Below are 23,226 nucleotides of genomic sequence, written 5' to 3'. Positions count from 1 at the left end.
AACCTGGAAGTTGTGCTCTTTCAAAAAAAATCCACTTACCAGCCGTACCTTTCCTCAAACTGAATCGATCATGTTCAACCTTCGTCAGTGGAGTCAGCTGCACCTGAAGCGCACTTCTTCCATCGAGCCGACACCATTAGTATCAACACTCTGTCTACACCCGGGCCGAGAGGATGTACGCACAGTATCCTCCTCATTCATCACAGCCAACGCACCTCAACGAATGTGTTGTAACAGTGATAGGGATGAAAATGGAGGTTATAGTAATTCTGACCCCCCCAAAAAAGTTAATAACGTTGCTGTTCCTCACAGACAGGTACCAAGCCAAGAGGAATTTCTAAAACATTAACAGTAAAACTTGTTTATCATCACGTCTTTATGGTAACTCATCTCTCAAGATGTTAAATTTTACATTTACAACTCACTACTTTTATTTTCTATATGCACTCACTATACAAAAACAGTCTACAAACCAATCAGTGTCGAGTATCGGTGGACGCAGCCCACGTAGGTGATGACGACAGGACGCACGTATGTCGCGCTCAAACCAAAACTGACCAGATCAAATGGAAACAGTGGAACAAACACATGAAGCTTGGTTCAGACTCTCAGCTGATGATCATTTTATTCAGTTTTGTGATGTTCTCAGATCCTTTACTGCTCCAACTTCAACAAACAGCCTCTCGGCCTGAGCTCAGAACATCCATTAAAAAAGAAAAGGATTCAGCATAACCATCATTTTCTGTCACTGCCAAAACAACAGAACATCTGAGTTCCAGGGAACGTGTTCATCCTTTCTGGAACATAAAAGAGTTCAGCTTAACTAAAATAACTTTTATTTGAGAACAGAAAACCCCTGATGCTGTCCTCACCCTGACATTCCTGGTCCTGCTGGTGTCCTGCTGCCAGGACTCGTCACCGCCAGCTCCTGTTTCCTCTCACTGCCGCTGAGGTGAAGAGAACGAGAATTGAAAACAACAGGATTTTCTTCACACATCCATTACAGGGAAATGTATTCAGACCTCAGATGGAATGAAGAGCTCAGCCTCTCATGAAACCAACTTATATTACGGTTCAAAACAACCAGATCGAATATGATGGGATAGTATCTCACTGGGCATCGTGTCACTGGGCTGCTTTTATGGAGCGGAGCAGATGTGGAACACCCATTCAAATTCAGATGTTGTGTTAGTGCCCACTTCTGTTGATTCACTCGCTGACAAGTCCAGAATTCAGATGTGTGAAGGCTGTCATACAGTTTATTATTTGGTGACAATAAACATGTCAAACATCTTTAAAATCTGAAATCACTGATCCATTTTCTTAATCGCTTCCTTTTTAGGGTTTTTCCACAACATGTTTTTTCGTCAGACTTGAAAAGCCACGACTGTGACTGTTAAAAAAGACAGAACATCCTGTGAGTCTCCTGGAGCAGCTCTGTGGATTATGCATCAGGGCGACCCACTGTGACTTGTCCTGACACCCCATTATTATGAAGGCTTACAGAGAACAATAGCAGCAGGGGGTTGACACATGCCAAACGCAACAACTGCTTTAGTCTGTGTTTTCTGACAACGCTGCACGATAGTGGCACATACGGTTCATCGCGACCCATGTGGTTTGATTCCCACAACAAAGCTGAGTCTGGAGAGCTGCTCTTTTTCAGAGGAGGAGAAATTAACCAAATGTGCGGCAAAAAAAAAACCAGTTACTCTTCATCCTTGACGTCTTTTTTGCAGCTAAATTAAACGTTTTTTTGGAAAAGTACAATTGATCGCATAGCCAGACTTCCAGTCTCTTGGCCCAAAGAAGTTTTCCACTTCTGCGTCTTCTTTCTTTTTCCGCGGCGTGCCGAAGATTACTACTCATTACTGCCCCCTAAAGCTGCAGGGATGAAAACGGCTTTGTTGCTTTGTGCTCTATTACATACAAAGTCAGGGAAACACGAGAATTCCCCATCTCTCATGCTGGGCAATGCGTATCCGCGCGACCCAATAGACGGTAAGACACCAATTGGCATCGTTCCCTTTACTCGAGTTGGAATATTTGAAATCAAATGAAAAACTTTAGCGTTGGAAATGAAACTCACCAGAGACAAGTCGTGGTATTGGCCCAGAGGCAGCAGGTCATCAAACTGGCCACTAGTTGGCCTCAGGGAGCAGTCGGTAGTTTCTCTCCTCGAACACGGTGCAGAATTCATTTCGCTTTTTGCATGAACACAGCATTACAACTTATCAGGACACAGTTACGTTATTTCATCAGGCGGCCTCTAGTGGCTGTAGTAATTCATGACAGGAGCAAATAAGGAAGTTATGTGAGGAAGTAGGTAGCATTGGATGGAGGCTCAGATGGTTTGGTTTTCTGTCTATAAACCATCATCTGTTTCTTTTATCAACGACTTTTCTGTAACCTGTTGTTAACTCGATGATTGTGGTTTGAGTAGAGTTTTTATTGGCTGGAGGTCTCTGTTGTGTGTCACATTGAAAATGAAACAGTTACCGAGCGCACACGATCTTATTTTTATTGAAGAGTGAGAGTAACAGATATGAATAAAAGTATCTACAAAATGGCAGACCCAGAGGTGATCTGGTGAGATCTGCTTTCTGTCAGTACTTCAGCTTCTCATCCTCACATCTGTCTGTCGTCCAGCTGTCTGCAGTAATCCCTCTTCCTCCGTCCCACCTCCTTCCATACCAGGGGCCTCATTCAGAAAACAACGTGCATCCATACTCAAATGTATGCGTGCACGAAAGCCATGCACTAAGAAATAGTCCGATTTTTCAACCTGTGCATGTTCCCACCTGCAGGCAATGTTCCCCTTATAAATCAGCCTACCTGGAAATGTGTGCATGTGGGTCAGCCTCATATCCTGCACACTACATGCACACATTCAAACCATCAGAGGTCAATGCAAAGACGTTTATCAATGTCGATGCACAGAAATGAGCCTATTGATCAACAGGTGCTGCTCAAGGTCGATCGTGAACAATAACGAAAGGGAGACCAACAAAAGGGGCTTGTCTGTCAGGAGTTGTGATTTCTGGTTTTATCACCTTGATTTGTTCATTTACACAATCCATATATGTGTGTGTGTGTGTGTGTGTGTGCGTGTCTCCAGCTTTCTGTCTTTTGAAAAAGTTCCTGCACGCTGAAAAATGTCAAATTTACCGACAACAAGGTTCGACTTTCGATCAAAGGCGAACGAGAAAAATTCCTCTGACAAATTTATAATAATCACATGTGTACAAATGTGAAACCTCTGCCCAAGAGTGAACGGAACAAAAGACCAGAAACTCCGGGACAGACCTGAACCGAGCGAAGTGATGTTGAGCAGGAGCCGTCATAAATAATGACCTGGCACCCTGGAGTTGAAGTTTTGGAACTCAGCTCATGGGAATTTGATTTTATCATCGTTATTTATGGCAAACAGTGCTTGTTTTCATTTGATGTGACAGATGTTGGACAAATATGTTCGGGCCCACCCTGTTTCCACTTGTACGTGCTGTTAATGTGCTGTGACACCAGTTTAAGCTTTTAAAAATAGATCTAATTATTTCATGCTGCAATATGAGAATTTCTGCCCATTAAAATTAACAGGAATTGAAAGATTTTAAATAAAAACACGATAAAGTTGACACAAAATTGCCGAAGTAAAATTACTGATGTTTCTTTAAATCATTAATAAAGCATTAATATTGACTTTTTCCTCCGGTTTGGTCACCACCACCTAAAAACTGTTATCTACTGTGTTCCTCTTTCTAAACCAGCTCATCACTGGCGGTGCAGAGAAAGTTGTTGACATAATATCTGCCATGAAAATCACAGACACAGCCGAAATATAGTAAAAACAACGATGAGCTTAACAGTTTTAAAGTTGTGTTAATTGTTGATGGATCAATTTACATCACGAGAAAGTTCATGAAGGTCCAGAAGAAATTTAACGTGAACCTACAATAATGAAACTAAATGTTACCAATGATGGATTAATTTACCCTGATTGATAAAACAATGTAATTTCTAACCCAAAAATATTGAATAGCAGCATCTTACCGCTAACTAATATATATATCAGTTGCCTAAATCTAAAAGTTTAATCTGATGCTACAGTTTCCACCACAAAACATTTGACTTTGTGAAATCACCTTTTTGCACTTTGACGGACTTCATAAAGTTTTACAGGTAGAAAAAGACGTGATCATTACATGATGGAGACGTTTAACAAAATGTTTTTCTTTCGGCATCAATATCCAGTTCATCCTCGTTGTTCTCAGTCAGTCGGATCACAGCAGGATGAAGGTCTACAGAGCACTAGTGGGTACAGGTACAAGGACAGTACAGGATGAAGATCCCCTTCTCCCAGATCAGTTGAGTAAATTCTATTCCTGATAAGACTGGAGGTCAGATGAACCACCGAGAGAAGCAGAGAGCTCTCCGTCCCTCGGGCTCAAGCTCTGCTCTGCAGACAGAACAACAGGAAGGCTGCAGGACCATGTGTCTGCGTTCTCTTCCAGGTGCTGAGCCAACCAGCTCTGCTCTGTGTTCAGATGTGGTCTCTCAGGCGATGCGAAGTTCCTGCATGTTTTAAATCTGCTGTTCTTTTTCCTGAGTCGATCTGACTTCTGTTGTGAAAGATATTGGAGCGACTGGTCTGTGATCGTTAATCCAATGTTCAGATGGACATGTTCAGTTTGCCTGTTGTTGTGCCTGCACAGTATCCGGCAGCACCGACAGACCCACACGACTTCATCAGCTCCAAACTCCAGGTGCTGGGCTTTAATCAGTCTCTACCCTAACCCCCCCCCAGGTTAAACACTCGCTCAAATCAATTGAGAGAGGAGTCATTCTTTGTGGGCGTTGGCTCCTCAACACTGGGTCAGGGTCAGGGCTAACCCTAACACTCAGGGCTGTGCAGTATTCACTATAAACCAAGGACTTAACCTCTGTAGATATTTGATATCTTCATTAGTCAAAAGAGGTGAAGGCTGTGATCTTCCCTCCGTCGGCTCCATTCATCCCACATGCTTCAGACACAAGCTGCAGATGGGGATCGCTCTCCGAGGCCCACTCTTCTAACTCTGATGCACAAGCACGTGAACAGCAGGCACATTGTGCAGCTGCATGTAGAAAGTAACACTTTAAATCAAACATATCAGCGCTAACAAGTGTATTAGCTCTTTAGACGTATCACAGTACGTATCTCTGTATTATGAAAACAGTTTAAGCTATTTTCTAGGTATATTCAACTATTTATGTGATTAGTTTTGTCTGTTGTAAGAGTTTCCCTGAGGCAGTTTCCAATCGTTGACATAATCTGTTCTTTACTCTGTGTCGTGCCTCCACTATTTCCCCAAAACGGAGCATTTAATCAATTTACACTGGATCAAATGTTCCGTCACTACCATGAAATTACACAGTGCAGTTTATTTTGACTGACTCCCACATACGCTGTGCAGCCTCTAGAAATACTAAGGCAACAATTGTGTGTAAATCCACCTCTGAAAATAGTCCCCAGCAAATACATACAGTTTCCTCTTTGCTTGAGAAGCAAATAATTACAGTGCCCGGCAAGTTTGGGAATTCACTCACCCATCTTGAGAAAGGAAACTTTATATGTTCGATTTGTTTTTAAAGATTTCTGTCACAGCCGATTCGAGGGAAGTCAGACACTTGAGTCGAGCTTTGTTGAAATAAACATCCATTATTATTTTTGCCATGTTGGCTAAAAAATACAAAAACACTGTCATTGAAAACATAGTAAAGGACTTTATTCTTACAAAGGTTTATAAAAATGTCTGATACTCACAAAAGAAAGTTACCGTACGTTCATGTATTTCTGTGTAAAAAATAAAGCAATATACAAAATGGTTTGATCATATACTCTATCTATGCATGCTAAAAGCTCAAAGTGAAATAAAGACTCGTTTAAAACATTTTATTGATGAGTTTCATTGCAGTGCTACAAGCGTTACACCCTGTCGCAGTTTTTTCGGGAACGTTCACTGTGCTGCAGTCCTCTGTGATAAAGTGCTTTCATGCAGTAGACTCAAGGCAGAGTTACAAATCATGGACCAAACCCAGAAGTGACTCCCCTCACTTCCCGTAGCCTGCTGCAGCATGAAGTTCTGCTCTGTGAGCGTGGAGCCGGGTCGGGCTGCACGCGGGCGGCCCCTCAGCAGCGAGGGTTGCCCATTCGACAGAAACACACAGTTCTGAAGAGCCGACACTGGCAGAAGGCACAGAAATCACAGCACACGTTGCCGGAGGATTTACAGCTTCCCCTCAAGGGAACGCAGTTCGCAGGGGGAGGCGGCCGCTTCGCAAATTTCTTCTGACGGAAAGAAAGAGAAACAATACACGTGATCAAACTTTGGAAGCGGTTGGTGTTCGTACTAGATCGTCAAACTACAGATAAAAGATATTTCAAATTAGGTACAATATTGTCAGAATCTACCCGGTTTACCTTCCTCATTAAACTTTCTTAGGAAGGTTCCTGACGGAGTGAAATGACCTGAAAGTATCTTGCACATCTTCTACACTGAAACATATGGGTAAACCTGGGTTTCACAAAACTAAAAACACTAACTTTACCTAACAAATGCATTTAAATATAGAATGACACAACAGTCCCCTTAAATCCAATCAAGCTGCACCAAGAAAAAAGGTAAAGAGACGAAATTGCTCAGGCCAGGAAACTCTAGGATCACTATTTGCATTTAGTTTTTGTTTTATACAAGATCTCCTTTGCTTTTCCTTCGGCTGAGTAGCCGATGGTTAAATGTGGCCTGTGTGAAACTGAAAACATTGTTTTCGAGGGATCTTTGATTCTTTTCGGACGGGACAGGAAACTTCACTTGAATTTTAGGTCCACACCGTTGAGTTTGTCATTGTACTTTATCGTCCACGTGTTATAAATTAAAAATAGTTTTTTACCATCAAGGTCACAGAGGAGAGGACTTTTCATTCTCCTCATTTCTCTCCAGACTTTTCTCCCAAATCTCAGCTGGATTTTTTACACCTGTTCCCACTTCTCATCAGGCGGCATTAACCTCCTCTCCCCACGCCTGCACATCGTTTCATGATCAACTTCGGACTTTACGCTTCCTCTTCAGTTTGTGTTTAGTTTTCCTGAACTGATTCCTAAGTTCTTCCATGTGTTTTGTTGTCTGACGCTTGAATTCCTGCTTGAATTTCAGTTGTTCTTTGTTTTACATCCTTCTGCACGGAAGCCAGTTTTTGTTCTTTGACTAAAGTAACTTCAATGCATCAGTCGGCTTTTCTCTCTCTGCTCCTTTTCCCTGTGTCCCTGTCTTCATTACACATGCACAACAATATTCACAATATGAAAACAGAAGATTGTGAAAGAACAAGAAATAAGTTTGGACCATGAGATTTATTTTGTGTGGTAAAATAATCTCAACTCAACAGGTGGACTTTCATTTGCATCTCAAGATGGAAAAAGCTGATAAGCAGACCTTTTGAATTATGGTCATTTTGTTACACATGTTGATTTACTTTACAAATAATAAAACAATGCTTGCAACATTTTTACAATAAACACAATCACATGCTGTCAGGGTTTGTTGTGTGCTCACCTTCTTTTGTTTCTTTCTCTTGCTCTTGACTGATTTGGGTAACTCTGAAAGAGAACATTAGAAAATGTAAATACTGAGACCTACATATATATATATATAAAGATATAAAGATGGACGACGCCTCTCCACCTCCTCCCACTGTCCAGAAATAAAGCCAAAGTCTTTCTGATACAGTGTCATAAGACTTGTTCTGCAATTCAAAATGATTTGGCTTTATTTTTTGCGGATTTGGCTTCATGTTGTCCATCTTTATTTACAGTTAAATTAATAGACTTTTGCAGAAAATAAAATAAAACATACCAACGATAACGACAGGGGGTGAGCCCATGTCGAGGCTTTGAGACACGATGTTCGACACAACGACCTTATTGGTGGAGAGTCTCTCGTCGGGGATCATGTGGGCAGAGCCCAGGAAGTACTCTGTGGTGGCGAGGACAAAACAGCCGAGCAGCAGGAAGGAGTGCATCTTTCCCTGGAACGAAAAAAAGGGACAATACAAACTTTTATTTTAGGAAATAAGAGGCTCAATTTATTCTGGTATGGAGATGTTTCATGTAACGACACAAAGACGTGAATGTCTTGTGTCGGCACCGTGTGAGATGCGTCTCTGCTCGCTCGCCCTCAGCATCGCCTCAACTGTTTGTTTGCTCTGACTGTTGGAAGCCGGCTTACAGTAACAGTTTACAGTAACAGACTTCTGTTGCTTTTTCAATCGCTCCAATATGTGTTGCCATCCGCAAAATCCCACATAATAAATGCCAGGTGGTCCTTTGTTAAGAGAAATAACCGGCCCCCGATGTTTCTTTGCGAATGTAACACAACGCTTCTCAAATTGTCATTGCAAATAACCACGTTCTCCTGTTCCCTGACAGTCGTGCGATGCTGCTGCTGCCGCGGCCTCAGGCTTCATCAGTGGTTCTTCCCCCTCAGCTCGTGCTGGTGGCAGCAGGTCTTAGCGAGAATTGAAATAAACTCTGATGTTGGATGCAGCTGCTGAGAATTGGCAGCGAAAAGGTAGAAACAAATATTTTCTGCTTTGACTTTCTCCTACTGGCAATAAATGATACGTTCAATACACTCATCGTGTCACAGGTTTATTCCATTACAACTGTAGCATTCAATCTGATTTCACACTTTCCCGGAGCCACACAGCAGCAACGACCTTTTGTTGCCTTTGTTGTATTTTTAGAAACCAAAGTGGGAGGTGGGCAGACGTTTAGCTCACAGATCAGCTGATGGTATGATAATGTGTTCAATAAGAAAAGAACACAAGTTATGATAATTACCTCTTTAAAAGTTCTTCTGCAAATTACTTTTAATTGCTCCCAAATGGTCCTTTGATCTACCACAGTCGACATGCCTCCATTAGGGTTCTTTAGAGAAGAGATTTAAGGCCTAAATACTTTATTTATCAAAAAGCCCTTTTCATCCACTGATCAGCTGGTTCCAGTGATGACGCTTCTGCTGTTGGACCCACACACGATGGAAGTCTTAAGCTTTTGTTAAAGGTCCAGTATGTAACATTTAAAGGGACATATGATGTTATCATCTGTCTGTTTTCATTTTCTTATAATAAGTCCTCATCTACTGCACATAGGAAGTGGGTCCTCTCCCACTAAGACAGCCATTTGTACCACCAGGTTTCTACGGTAGCCAACAAGGGACCAATCACACACTGGTAAATAAAGATGGACGACGATGAAAACTCCCCAAAAGTGAAGCCACATATTTTGATTGTCCCCTGGTGGCTAGTACAGGTCATTAATCCATCCTCCATACAATCCATATGATGATTGGTTTGCTTGGATTAACATGTTGTGATGGAGCTTCACTACTGCGGCTCCGTCCCCTGATCGCTACGAGAAGTTTGTCTCCAAATGACGTGTTTGGAGAAAGACGGCTGTTTTTCTATCTGTTATATTTTGGATTCTTTTCTGGATAGTGGGAGGAAGTGGAGACGTGTGAGGGGTATTCATGTTAGTTGCACGGTCACCAGAACCTTTTAGAATTTCGTAAAAGTTCTGTGGAAATATCCTGTTTTAATCCTGAACATTTTATCTTGTTTGATTGTTCCTCTTGTTCGTATTTGCATTGACTGGTTGTGTTTCTTTTTGTGAGGCAGTTTTTAGGATAATATCAGTAAGAAAAACTTAAATACCAACATAATAGCTTCAATGCACTTTGGCCTTGATTCTACACGTCTGTGGAACTCTACTGGAGGGATGAACACCGCTCCTCCGAGAGATATTCCATCATATTGTGTTTTGATGCTTGTGATGGAGAGTGCTGTCTAAAATCTCCTGCAGGTGTTTGGTTGGGTCGAGATGTGGTGACTGCAAAGCACATGATTCACATCAAATACTCGAACCAGCTTTCTTTCTGAAATACTGGAAATCAGTCCAGTAAAGTCCTGATCTCTAAAAGATTCCAAGGTATCTGTTGAGTCTTCAGGTTTTGTCTCATATGTTTATTTTGAATCCAAATAATTATTGACGTATACACATTTATTTTATAATGAAAAGAAAGATGTTTTAAAAGATTTTAAATATTCAGCATTTCTATAAAAAAGCTTTTATCATGTGATGTCTATTGCTGTTATCCGTATTTTTATTATTACCTGTATTATTATTGTTGTTTGTGACTTTTATATTGTTCATTGTGAAGTACTTTGTTACTTGTATAGAAAAGTTATCTACAAGTAAAGTTAGACCACCGCACACCAGCACAATTACACAATTAGATAAAGGTTTGACAAAACGTTAGCCAGGAAAACGTGAGTAAAATCCAGAAAAACATCTAACAACACAAACACAATAACAAAATACCAGATAAATGTTCGTAAAACAAACTTAATCCAAAGCCAGGCTGAGGAGGTTTACGTATAAAGTTTTACAAACCGCCAGCTGCTCTCCGCTCCTCGGGGAGACTCTTCAATAAAAGCTGCCTCATCAACTCTAAAAACACGATAAAGCCACAACAACTCGTCCTGGTTCAAACTCTGAGAAAGTCGACTTTAAGTACAAGTCATTATAGAAGCTGGCAGGTGACCGATGGTGAGGGCTTTAAACCCGGTGCTGTGTGTTCTCTCTTTCTGCCGCCGCAGACCTCTGGATCGTCTGTAGCTCACTTTTGGATCGACGGAGAGTTTTACATTAGCCGAGTCTGCTCAGTGTAAAAGCATGAATCCTTTTTTCCTTTACTGAAATGTCAGTTTGTTTTTGAAGTGATAAAGAGCAGATTTGGAAACAACCGCGTGACCAATTTTCTCTCTGAGCTTTTCTAAAATCTGAGATCTGAGTTTGGAGACGTCCACACACTTGCGTTCGATTACCGCTGCCACTCGTGTGTTTTCTCGCTCTGTCGACACTAATGCAGATATTTAATCAAACTTTTCACTCTGTGTTCGAGCCTCTAACGTAATCAAAAGTCTCTAAAACGGAGACTTTTTAAAGGCCTTCCAAATTTCCACATGCAACAGAAACAACAACAACAATGTGTCTGTAAACCGGTGTCTCTACGTTTGGTTTGCACTGTGAGGTCTATTTACGTGTTTGCTTTCTTGCCACCTACTGGCCAAATTTTTGTGTTCTCGTCTTGACGAAGATATTTTTGACCTTTGGAGTAATATAATCTTTTTTAATCTACCTGCCTTTTCTGCATTTGGATGTAGAAAACCTCCCAAAATGTGACATCATCACGAGACACCGCCACATAAAGTTGTGTGTCATCAGCATAACAATGAAAACAGACGATGAGGAAGCCCACAGGTTATTTTGGAGGCGACGTTATCACGGATTTTAACTCAACTCTCTGCCAGACAGAAAGAAAGAAAGAAAACCAGATTCCCGACAGCCCAATGTGATTCCTCTTATGCCGTTTTAAAAAAACACGTTAAGCAGCACGCGGGTCGAGTAGCACCGACCCTGAAGCTGTTTTGGCATCTGCACGGATCCTGATGTCAGTGAGTACTTTTACAATGTCTGCCTCGGTGCCATGATTAGCCTGAGAACCAAGTTGAAACGTGTCCAACTTATTGTTTGAGTTGTGGTTTCACAAGTGAAGTCTTAAACGTTGTGGGGAACATGCCTCGCTGCTCCAATGATTAACTCCCAACTCCCGGCTGGCCGGGTCATTTACTGCATGTCAACCACCAACTCCCCCACCGCCTCCGTCTCTCTCAGCAAGCTCGATTGAATAAAGGCATCAGATTACTTATTTTCAAAAGGACATTTAATATATAGTCAAAGCTGCATGTAGATGGTTTCAGTTTTTTGCTACTTGAGCGTTTCAGCGTTGAACCAGGCGAATGCATATCTGACTGAGCTTCTCACTGTTTATTCAACTGTTTATCAGCATAATGGAGTTTGATACTGGACCTAATGTCTGGAGTTCACACTTTCATCTCAAGCAGGAGAAATAAGATGGCTGCTCTGATGGTGATGGATGGTGTTAAAAGGCCCCCTGGGGTTTTTATGTTTGAATTCATGATGACTTTGATTTACAAGGAAGAAACAATGGATCCTGAGCAGAGAAAATAGAACAATAACTGTAATTATATGTAAAAGAACATGGGTAGAGCTCACATGTTCACCAGTCCCCTTATGACACCACATTTAAATTCACTAGATCCAGATTTTTATTTGGTTCTGCACCAAATTCACACACTCATTAATATCGGTCCCCTAAATGTGCCTGGTTTTTCCATCAAGATCAATCAATTATTCCTGGAAAATTAATTTAAATGCCAAAAAAATTTAATAAAACAATTTTACAATGTAATAGAAAGTGAAAAATGTTATTTCATTCTAATCTGTCCTGTAGTTTTTGTGTAATCTTGCTCAAAAACAAACAAAACCAACAAACAAAGGTGAAAACATAACGTCCTCGGCAGATGTAATAAATATGATATCTGTGGTCGGCAGGTTAATAAATGTGAAAGGGTCCATAATTCTGAGAGTTTTGGGGATAGAAAAATTATAAAACTATTTTTTGTGTATTATCTTTTTAAACTTCAGCAGTGGAATCATCAAATTCTGCAACTAACTATTTCAACAATTCAGTTTTTACTGTCATATGCAGAAATAAGAAGTGATCAATTTAATGCAAGTCTTATTTTTCCTTATGTGTCCGTCTGGAGATAAATAAACAAAATATATAAATATAAAAATTTAATGAAATATATTAAAAGGAATACAAAGATAAAAAGAAGAAAGAAAGGAAGTAAAAAAGGCCCATTCATGTCCACTCAACCAAACACATCATACACACGCTTCAATACACATACATCAATATATAATGTGTTTTTAAATGATCCAACTGGAAGGAGAAGGAGTAATCTGGTTTATGGAAATATGTGCTGAGAAACTTGAGGAGTAGTAGAGTTCAATGCCTCTGAGAAATTAATGGAACTCAACCCAAAAAAAACAGAAGCGGCTGAAAGAATAAAATGCCCCAAGTTCAATGTCTCGACCCTTTTAAAGTTTCAGGGAACATCGGAGCTGGAGGATTCAGGAGGAAAAATTTGGCCTGATTATAATATTCATACTAGGGTAAACCACTGGGGTTAAAATGATCAAAATGAATCAAAACATTTAAAAACAACTGAAATCTATTGAGGCACCACACAATCAAAACTGCAGGGGGTGCCACAGCTTGGAAATCGGCACATCCGTGTCCAAAGTGACGCAGGTGTCTCGGGCGATCCGTCATACTTGTGAAGACAATGAGACACTGTGGAAAATTTAACATCCATGAACCCGGGCGGCTCGGGTGCAGTCGATCTTTTTCTAAAAACAGGAGGAACGCTCCCAGCAGAGATCAGAACTGTCTGTGTGAGGGAGTCCGTGAGCGGAGCCATGTGTGCGAGCTGAGAAAGTCCAAGAGGAGCTGCTCATCTCACGACCCAGTGTGCTCGCAGATGGGCGAGGGGCAGAGGTCAAATTTCCCGAGTGTGTAAACATACTTCGACAATAAAGGATTCTGCCGTGTTTCCCCCCCCCCGCGTTCTCCTGAACAGCCCAGCGTGTCTGAATTAATGTCTCTAAAAAACCATGACCAGACATCAGTGCCGAATTTAAAACCTGGAAGGAGTTGCAGGTTTAGGACAGTTTAGAAAATTCAACCGCTCGATCAGATTGAGATCTGAGGAATTTGGCAGCTCCCTGAACCCTTTGTCGTGTTGCTCAAACCATTCCTGAATAAATTTAGAAGTGGCCCAGAGCTTTTGATCCTGCTCCGAGAGGCTACTGCCGTGAGGGGATAGTGTTGCCTTACTTGGTCTGTTTAGGTTGGAGGTATACGTGTCGAAGTAGCATCCACATGGACGCACAAAGTTCCTGGAGCGCCCAGAACATCACACACCACTGATGCCAGCTTGCCCTTCCCCCTCTCCTGCTGCCACCCCCTCCCCAGGTAAAGGATGCACATGATACATCCATCTTCTACCTATATCACCTTTCTGTTGGGGGTAGTGGAGCCGATCCCAGTAGACATTGGGCCAGACGCCCTGGACAGGACGTATTGCAGCGCTGATATCTAGACAAACAACCATTCAGCCAACCAACAGATCAACTCTTTCCTTCGAGGGTCGGACCAAATTTCAGCTTTTGTCGGTCAAATGGATTTCTGACATGTCTGAAATTTTGGTCAAACAAATCAAACACATCTTCCAAGCCACTTGTCCATATGCCGACGCCCCTTTGTTTTCATGTTTCGGCACACGGAACGACCTCAGGATGCAGTGACCTGCCGTTATGGTGATGATCTGACCCAACGGTCTCACCATAACAATTTGGCCTTCGACAAAGACACTTGGACACATTTGTTTGATAAAGATCCATCAATTATTTCCTGGGAAATTAGGTGAAAACCTTGTAAAATGCCAAATCTTGCAATGTTATAAATCCTGTATCTGCCCCTTGATCCAGATCGACACAAACATTTAATTGTTTCTTCCGTCGTTACACCACATCCTTCCCTCAAGTTTCATTGTTTGTTGTATTGTTTGTTTAAAAAAACACACAAACCCACTAACAAACGAATGGACGGGGGTGAAATCACAACTTTCTGGGCGGAGGTAATGATTGTGAGCATGAATCGTTGTTTTTCTCACAGTATCAGCCCTAAAACAGACGGTCAACCTGCCCCTGGTGGATCCCACCTCTAGTTCCAGCTAATGGACGCATGGGTGAATGTTTATATATATATCAGACCCAGTTTGAGAGCACAGCAAGTGTGTGCATTTACACACGTCCTCTCTAACGAACCCTGTTTGTTGCTGACTGTGTTGGAAATGGTGAAATTCCATAGCGATGCATCAATGTTTTCCACTAATAAAATCATCTGCGTTATTCGAAAATTGAGGATCATTAGCCCCAATTATACGCTGCAGATTTAAAGGCGGAAAGGGATCGCAGCTGCGTCCAAGCACTGCATACTTCTGTCGGATTAGATGCACTTTTATTAGATTAAAGTGAAGAAAGTAGGTGAACACAGATCTTGGAAGCAGAACACGGACAAACAGATGGTTCCGCTTTTCAACTCAAGTGGTAGTTCTGACGATCAAACCGCTGTTTTTCCTCATAGTCTTGCTAATAATAAGAATCAAAGGAAAAACATTTTTATACTCATGAGTCGCTAAACCTCAGATAATTCAAGCTAAATTCATGATAAATATGGTAACGTCATAAATTCCACGAATGAGGGCTGCACTTAAAACATCCGAGGCTCGTCTGTCGGCCGATCTGAGCAAACAACGGTTTATTTTCACGTCGTTTCCCACAACATCACTTCTCTACTGACTAACCCCCTGACTCTCTGCGTACCTGAACGCTAACATCAACCAAAACGTTCATTAAACTTCAGGCCCGGTGTGTGGTAAGCCGATAAAACGCAAACCCAGGGAAACGCTCAGCTGTGCTTAGTCTGTTTGAAACTCTGGACCCACACGCAGAGGAGGAACAACATCAGAGCGCCCCGGTGGCCCGGTTCTCATTTGGAAACAGTTTTCAGTCCTTTCCATCACCATGGAAGTCGGCACTGAACCCATGAGGTTTTGTTTTTAAATCTTAAAACTGAATCTGGCTCCACGCTCACACACAGGCCTGTGTGAAGCGTATTGTTTTCACCTCGTGATTGTGTGTGTTGTGTACTTTGTGAGGACCAGTTTGGCCGTTGGACCTTTTCGAAGTGAGGACATTTAGCTTTGTCCTTAATTCATGACACACGAAGGTCACTCAAGGGCGGTTTGAAGGGTCAGGGGCTCGGAGGAGGTCAGTTCAGAGACGTCCTCGACCCACCTGCAGCAGTGGGAGCTGTCACAGAGGACGGGGTGAGGACTCTGCAGGTGATTCTGTCTGTGTTTCACAGGTTTGTATTTAAGATAAGAATGAAGGTTAATTTTTAAAACTTGTGAAAGAAAGTTTTACTGATGTTAACTGATGCAGAACGGTTGCAAAATGGTTTCTAATTTCTTTTTTTGTATTTTCAAACTCTTAATGATTTTATTTAAATAACATTTACTTTAAAACCGTCCCTACAGTTATTACTTTAAACATTAATGTTAACATTATCATATTTTACGTCTTATTTTAATGTAGAATACTGACCTCAAAATACACTGGGACTTAACAAGGCTGTTTTCAGGTTGAAATATATTTGAGTGAACTCTGAGAACCTGTGATCGAGCTGTTAGAAAACAAACAACACAAAGGAACAACTGCTCAACACTAAATGACTGAATAACGACAACATATAACATCGCACTCTTTTCCCGGAGAGATAAGAAGAAACAAACGTCACGTTCCCTTCTCGAAACCTTTCTTTTATTCGTCACACTCTTATTCACTCTGATTCGATCGATTCAATCTTCCTCCACATTAACTACACGACTGTACAGCTTCCAGAATCCAGAGATTTGATAAGACTCAATCAGAATGTAGATAAATTCATCTGACTTCAATTATCACAGCTCTTTGTTTTTTCCTGCCCTGCTTTGTGCCTCTCAGGCTACACAGAGGTAAAGGTTGTTGGAGACTCGACTGCAACAAAACTCAAACTCCTCTGCATATTTCTAGGTTGATAATAAATCCTTAAATGTTAATTAATTAACAGGGTCCTAAAATTACAAATAAGATCTTACTTTTATCGCTATATTCCTATATTTATATTTATATTTATAAGTAAACTACAGTTTATGGAAAATTCAAGAACCACTTGTATCCTACAGTTGTTTTTGTTGAATTTATATTATAATTTTTTTTATTAAAAATGAACGAAACTAATGAGTATTTTCATAACTGTCACATATACGGCTGATGTTTTTCACTTACAGAACAAAGATGTTCATGTCTGACACCTGTTTTCTCGAAGGTTAAATTAAGTCTGTATGTTTCCACCTCATGTCGGATTAACCGACCGTGTTTTATGAGCGAAAAACCATAAAAGGTACTTTTAGAAATGAGTCCTGGTAATTTCAGCTCGTTCAAAAACACGTTCACCAAAAACATACAGAGGACAGAGGATTGATCAGAGAGCGTTTGGTGAAAACAGCTGCCTCCTCTCGCCGCTGCCGGAAAAATGTTAATGTGAGAACAATTCAGACTCAGTGAAGTGAAACAGTGAATGTGTCCCTGAGCAAAAGCTGGTTTAAAAAATGGAGTTGGTTGTAATTCTGTCTAAAAATATATATAAAATATGTTTAATGATAATAGTGTTTTATATGAGTGTATTAAATAATATTGGACGTTGTGAACGCATAAGAAACGAAGCTCCGTACGTGTCTGGCTCAGTTATTCAGGGCGGCTCTCAGAGGAGCTGTTCAGACACTCATTCACATATTCAGCTGCTTTCTGGCTCTGAACTTTCTCTGCTCACTTTACTTGTGAAGTCGGTGCAAAAAGCTGAAAGTTGGCTCGTTTCTTATTGTTGTTACAGTTCCAGCTATCGGGATTTATTGTGAAACTAAGGTGCAGTTTTAAGTGCGTTGTGGAATGTGTGTTAACTTTTCCTCTCACAGTTTGACTTGATATTCAGACTATGATAAAACAAGTGTATCTTTGCAAAGATGCAGTTCAGACAGTTTGTGTGTATAAGAAATTAATATAGTTTTTTCATGAATGGCATAATAATTGTATTACACATTTTATAGAAGTAGATACTACAGGACGGATTAACATAAAACTTGGTGAACGGAGGTTTGTACAAATCAGGGGAGAACTAAACTAAATGTTTGTGTAGATCTCGATCTGGGGGCAGATCCTGGATTTTTTAACTTTGCAACAACAAACAACACGTTATTAATTTACATTTGTAAAATTGTGTGAAAATTCATATTTTTATATTTTTATAAAAGGGGTAATTTATTCTTAACCATATAAAACTGTGCGCAGCTTATTTGCCCTGAGCAGATACATTAAGTTAAAAGAAAAATATATGTAACGTGTTTTATGGCCAATAAGACATTTAGTTGATCAGATTTGATCTTGTATATTTCAAACAGCCTCACCGGTCTCTGTTGGACGGTATTAAAAAATATATAACAAATAAAAGAGTTCAATTTCACCGTGTGATGTGATAGAATCCCCTCCCTCTCACGCCATGACACACCACCATCACCACGCAGGACTATCGCCATCCGCTCACTACAGTCTGACACAGACACGAGATGATGTCTGTCCGTCTGTTGCTACTTTTTTTCAAACCGCTGCTCTTGTCTGTGGTTTCCAGATCCCATCAGGTCCCATTGAAGACGTAAACTCAAAGTGTCTCACTGTGGTTTGTCTCTCTGTTTGCAGGGTTATGTAGAAACGACTGAGCCAGTTTCACTGAAGGAGGAACGAGGAGGAACCATTAAGCTTTGGAGCAGGTTTGATTGAGTCGCGTCTCCAGGAATTAGTTTTGAACACATCGTGATATTGGGTTTTCTCTTCAACATATTCTGAAGTTCTTTAGGAAACAAGTCACGCAGAAAGTGTGAAGTGCTAATGTACGAGAAAAACACGTTGTGAGATTTCAAGTTTCAATTCTTAGGCTATTACAAGAACAAAGCCACAGAGTCACACTAGTGTGAGTACGTAACTTAATGAGAAATTTTTTTATAATATTATGAAATTAAAGTCAGAATTTAACAAATACTTACGAGAATAGTGTTGTAATTGAGAACAAAAATATAATATTACAGGATATTTATCATTTACTAAGATAAAAGTAATAATATTACAAGAATTAAATTGTAATTTATTGAATTGAATTTTAAATTTAAGGAAATAAGGAACAAGGAGAGTTTCACTCCTGGATCCAGATCTTGAACCAAACTGATTGTTTCTAGAGAAGCTACGGAACCTGAACCTGAACCTGAACCTGATGTGACTCACGAGAACCTCAGAGTCCAACTCACAAACAGTTTCTCCTCCTCGAGTCTCTTTGGTTCTTTCGTCTCAACAGACTCAGTTTCTTACACAATCGTTTAACGTGGAGCTGACGTGACACAAGATGAAATATTTTGTTATTTGTGAATACAAAAAAATTATATCATAATATTTGAATGCAGGCGACAAACTGATGTTCTGATATTTTCCCTCTGACATGACACAACATTTCAAATTTATGGTATTATGACTATATTTAAATATTGTTACAACTTTATTCCTCTAAAATTGCAACTTTATTCTCATATTATCACGACCTATAACAAGTGAAATAAGTAAATGTATCCGATCACATTACCTGTAAATGCTTTATGCTGATAAAGTCTTAAATGAAGTGAGATCAGGAGGAAACAGTTCATTTCAACTCTTTTCATAATAAAGAGCGACTTCTTCAACCTGCTCGTTGTTTTGCTGTAAACAGATGATTTCCTCCGGAGATGATCTCCATAAAACCCACGTGTTTATGTTGACGTCCGTTTACTGTGGCTCAGTATTTCACGTGATTAACAAGATTTAACACATTAACACATTAACACATTAGACCCTTAATATTCTCACCACCGTGATAATCGAGAGCAGCTTCAACTGAAATTTTGCGCTCACACTCGTGAGGGATCAATAAAACTTTACTGGTTATGCAGCACGTAATCTTTTATTGACTCTTTAATTGACTTTCTGTTAGAATTTTATCCGACTGCAGTTTTATGGTTTGTCAAGCCGTGGAAGAAAACAACTATTTTGTTCGTTAATTGTTTTAAAAGATTATAAAGATATTTGTGGAAATATAAATACAATTAAAAGACTTTAGAAGTAGACGTAGATATACAAACGTTTTAAAATAACTTTTCAATTGTTAAATCATGGCGCAAACAAACATTAAAGTTCAGTAAAACATTGCTGATGGAATATTAAGACTTACATTGTTGACATGTGGGTGAACTTTGCTCTCAGCCTCCGTCCAGTTCATCCCAAAACCAGCTTCATGGGGAACGAGCCACACACACGCTCACACACACACACACACACACAAACACACACACACACACACACACACACACACTAAAGCATCCTATAGCTGGTCATAAACCTGCCATTGATACTAAACATTTACTAAAACACACTTAAAAACACTTTTCTTTACAACTGCTTCAATCGTTGAAATCCACATTTCACTAAACTCTGAAATCAAAGCACAGAGCAAATAAAATAAATGGAGTTGAGGACAGATGAATTATGAAATCTTAAGACTTACGTTCAATCGTAAAATTTGAGTCATGCAGCAGCAGAACTCACTTGAAACTGAACATTATCTGTTGCCCAAGTGCTTTTCAGCGTCTGTCAAGTTAAACCAAAACACCAAAGCTCCATGAGGAATAAACCTCACTCACACACACACACACACACACACACACACACACTTAAAACACCTTATCTCTTCTCAGAAACCCGATACAACATTAACAACCTGTTATAACTCACTTACAACCACTTGTCTCTCGTGTCGGTCTCTGACAGCGTCGGTGCGTCGCTTCCACCAGAATCCAAAACAACACGCGAGCGTTTCCTAACTGCACATGTTGCTGTGAACCTGTGTTAAGATGTGAGGACGTGTATTTACTCCCAACTGGCATTTACAGCGGATCTCGTATAAGCCGTCACGCTGATGCAGACGTTTTACTACCTGCTGGCTCGGGCTCTGTTTTCTCTGTGACTAAACACAGAGACGTCTACACAGGCTGAAGTCCCATCGTGGAAATGATCCAAACAGATCAGCCTCACGCAGATTCATTTGTCTTTTTATGACCAGGCCCAGATTTTTTTATGAACCTGTGTATTAGCACTTTAAAGGCCACAGCTGTGGGGGGGGGGATCCTTTAAGAGCAGCTGGCAGGATGAAAAGTTGTTTTTTAACAAACTCACTAAGGATGTTTTTCCTCTGTCTCTCTGACGTCCAGGATTAAAGCTCGAGGACCTCAGTTAGTGGAATGTTTCTAATTTCTTTAAGCGTTGGAGCCTCTCGTGTCTCCACGTTTCCTGGAACTGTTTGAACAAGACAATGTCAGAAAGTGTCTTACCTGCGGTTCCAGCTCAGTCTGCAGCTTCTCTTCTTCCTTCCTCTTTCTCTTCTGTCTCTCTTTGCTGCAACGTCTTTATTTCTCAGCCTCTTTGATCCACAAGTCCCCACGCTCCTCTCCTCCCTTCACCTCTGATCTTGTCTTTTATTTTCCTCTTCTTCTCGTGTCCCCCCCCCGTCTCACTGTCCTGCCTCAGTTTCCCTCCCTCTGCTTCCGTTTCTCCTCTTTCTGCGAACCCCCTTTGTGCGTTCCTGCGTTTCCTCTTGTATCAGTGCCTAAGTAGAGGTACCTTGCCCTGCTGCCTATAATGAAGACATACTGCGAGCTGTGCTCCGGAGGCGGGACCAGTGCTGCAGAGGGTCGGGGGGGGGTATGGGAAAGGTCAGATCATGCAGAGGATGGACAGATAAATGTGAACCAGCCCCTCGTGTGAAGTGTTGTCTCCTGTTGGTGTTTACACAGAAAACCCTGATGCTTGTGTCACTTTTTCTGTGTATTTGAAAGTTCAGTTTGTGATTTTGTGCGTTTTGCACAATTCCCTCCCGGACACACAAACGTAACCTGTGTCTCAGATAACTGCAGCTGATCCTGGACTATGATTAAATATGTCTATACTCACAGATTAGATTAGATTGGATTACAATGTATTGACAGGATCTCCTCTGAAATGTGTCTTTGTCCCCAGACGTCCACCGTCTCACATAAAGACAAACATATAACGACACAACAGAACAACACATTCTACACAAACAGATGAAATTGCATCGAACATTTAAAAAAACGAGGTTTGTGTAATTCCTTCAACTTTCAGTCTTTCCACCTCAATCTCTGAGTCCTTCAGTCTGTTTTCCACCATCACTGACATCAACTCGTCCATTTCAATTATCGTTGCTGCTCCTTTCATCTCTGCCAGACTTTTGTTTTTATGTTTAAATACTTTAAACATTAACACACCTTTCCATCTAGTCAACAAACTACCACAACAACACCAGAGGCTTTTGCTCATGTTTCTTTTCTTTTTTTTTGGTGCTTTTCTTTTGCCATAACTTTTAATGAAGTAAAATTATTTTTATTTGCTGTCTTTGATTCTAAATGACATTGTTTTGATTTGCTTCTTCTCTTTGATGTCTTGTGTTGTTGTTTTGGTTTTGTCCTCATTGTGAGGCGCTTAGCAACGGCTGTTTTGAAAGCTGCTATATAAATACTTTATATTACTCGTTATATGATTGTAGCACATATTTTTATATTTTTGGATTATTACTTATATTATAATTATTATACTGTTTTTTAGTTTGGTAATAGGACGTCCTTGAGAAAGAGAGATTGCTCTCGGTGGCTTTTCCTCGTACAAAAAATAAATTGATTAAAATCCGTGAATCAACGAAAATGTTGAAAAACGCCTGATGTCACGACAAAGAAAATTATAAAGAAATCACTGAATCCACACTAACATGTAATGAGTTGAAAATATAACCTCCTTGATGGATTGAATGCTAACATGCTACTGTTCAACTAGAGTTCTGTCTACTTAGTTTAGTGTGTTAGCATGCTAACCCTTGCTAATTGGCATTAAACCCCCAAAAAAAAAATCTGGCACATTTAAGGAACTGATTTATCTGCATTTTCTGCAGATTGAATTTAGACAAACATTATAACTATAAACGTGCCATTGGTAAAAAAAAATTTCTCACTCAAACTCAATAAGAGTCTTATTTCTGCTGTTTCTGTCTTTAAAGGAAAAAAAGCACTTGGCCCTTTCACAAACAGGAATCTTCTCTCCTTTGTTGTGCTCAGAGAAGAAGGAAAGTCTCACGACAGATAAAACAGAACCAGACCCTCCTGCTCTGTCTCCTCTTAATTCACCTCACACGTTTAACACTTCAACAAATTGAGGATGCTCCGGATCAACAGCGAGGCTCAGGACAACGTGTCCTAGCTGCCGCCAGCAGGAGGACCCGTTTTACACTTTCTGCAGAAAGGCTCCATCAGATTATACCTGCAGAAAGCGAGACGCTCGGCACGAGGCTGCACTTCTTTCCACTGAATCGTCTGTTCTTATGATCGGGGTTTTGTTTTGACGTTATCGCTATATTTAAATAATAGAGTATAGAGGTTACAGGCGGAGGGGCACTG

General features: G+C 40.5%; 1 protein-coding gene across 2 annotated transcripts; it reads right to left on the bottom strand.

Annotated features, from left to right (window-relative positions):
• Window positions 1-5,743: 5,743 nt before the first annotated feature.
• Window positions 5,744-21,298, bottom strand: asip1 (agouti signaling protein 1). 2 transcript variants are annotated; one of them, XM_035152419.1, is made up of 4 exons: window positions 21,094-21,298; window positions 7,893-8,064; window positions 7,593-7,636; window positions 5,744-6,328 (listed from the first exon to the last, which is right to left on the bottom strand). In XM_035152419.1, exons 2-4 carry the CDS (start codon window positions 8,056-8,058, stop codon window positions 6,170-6,172), a joined length of 369 nt encoding a protein of 122 aa, XP_035008310.1. In that variant the 5' UTR covers window positions 8,059-8,064; window positions 21,094-21,298; the 3' UTR covers window positions 5,744-6,169. The 2 variants fall into 2 exon arrangements, with proteins under 2 accessions (XP_035008310.1, XP_035008311.1); XM_035152420.1 differs by lacking the exon at window positions 21,094-21,298 and adding an exon at window positions 20,502-20,729.
• Window positions 21,299-23,226: the final 1,928 nt, after the last annotated feature.

This window comes from Hippoglossus stenolepis, chromosome 3, assembly GCF_022539355.2.
Source record: "Hippoglossus stenolepis isolate QCI-W04-F060 chromosome 3, HSTE1.2, whole genome shotgun sequence".
In the NCBI taxonomy this organism is placed as follows: domain Eukaryota; kingdom Metazoa; phylum Chordata; class Actinopteri; order Pleuronectiformes; family Pleuronectidae; genus Hippoglossus; species Hippoglossus stenolepis.
Note: the sequence above shows the minus strand (reverse complement) of the source record. Positions and strands in the feature narration are given on the sequence as shown.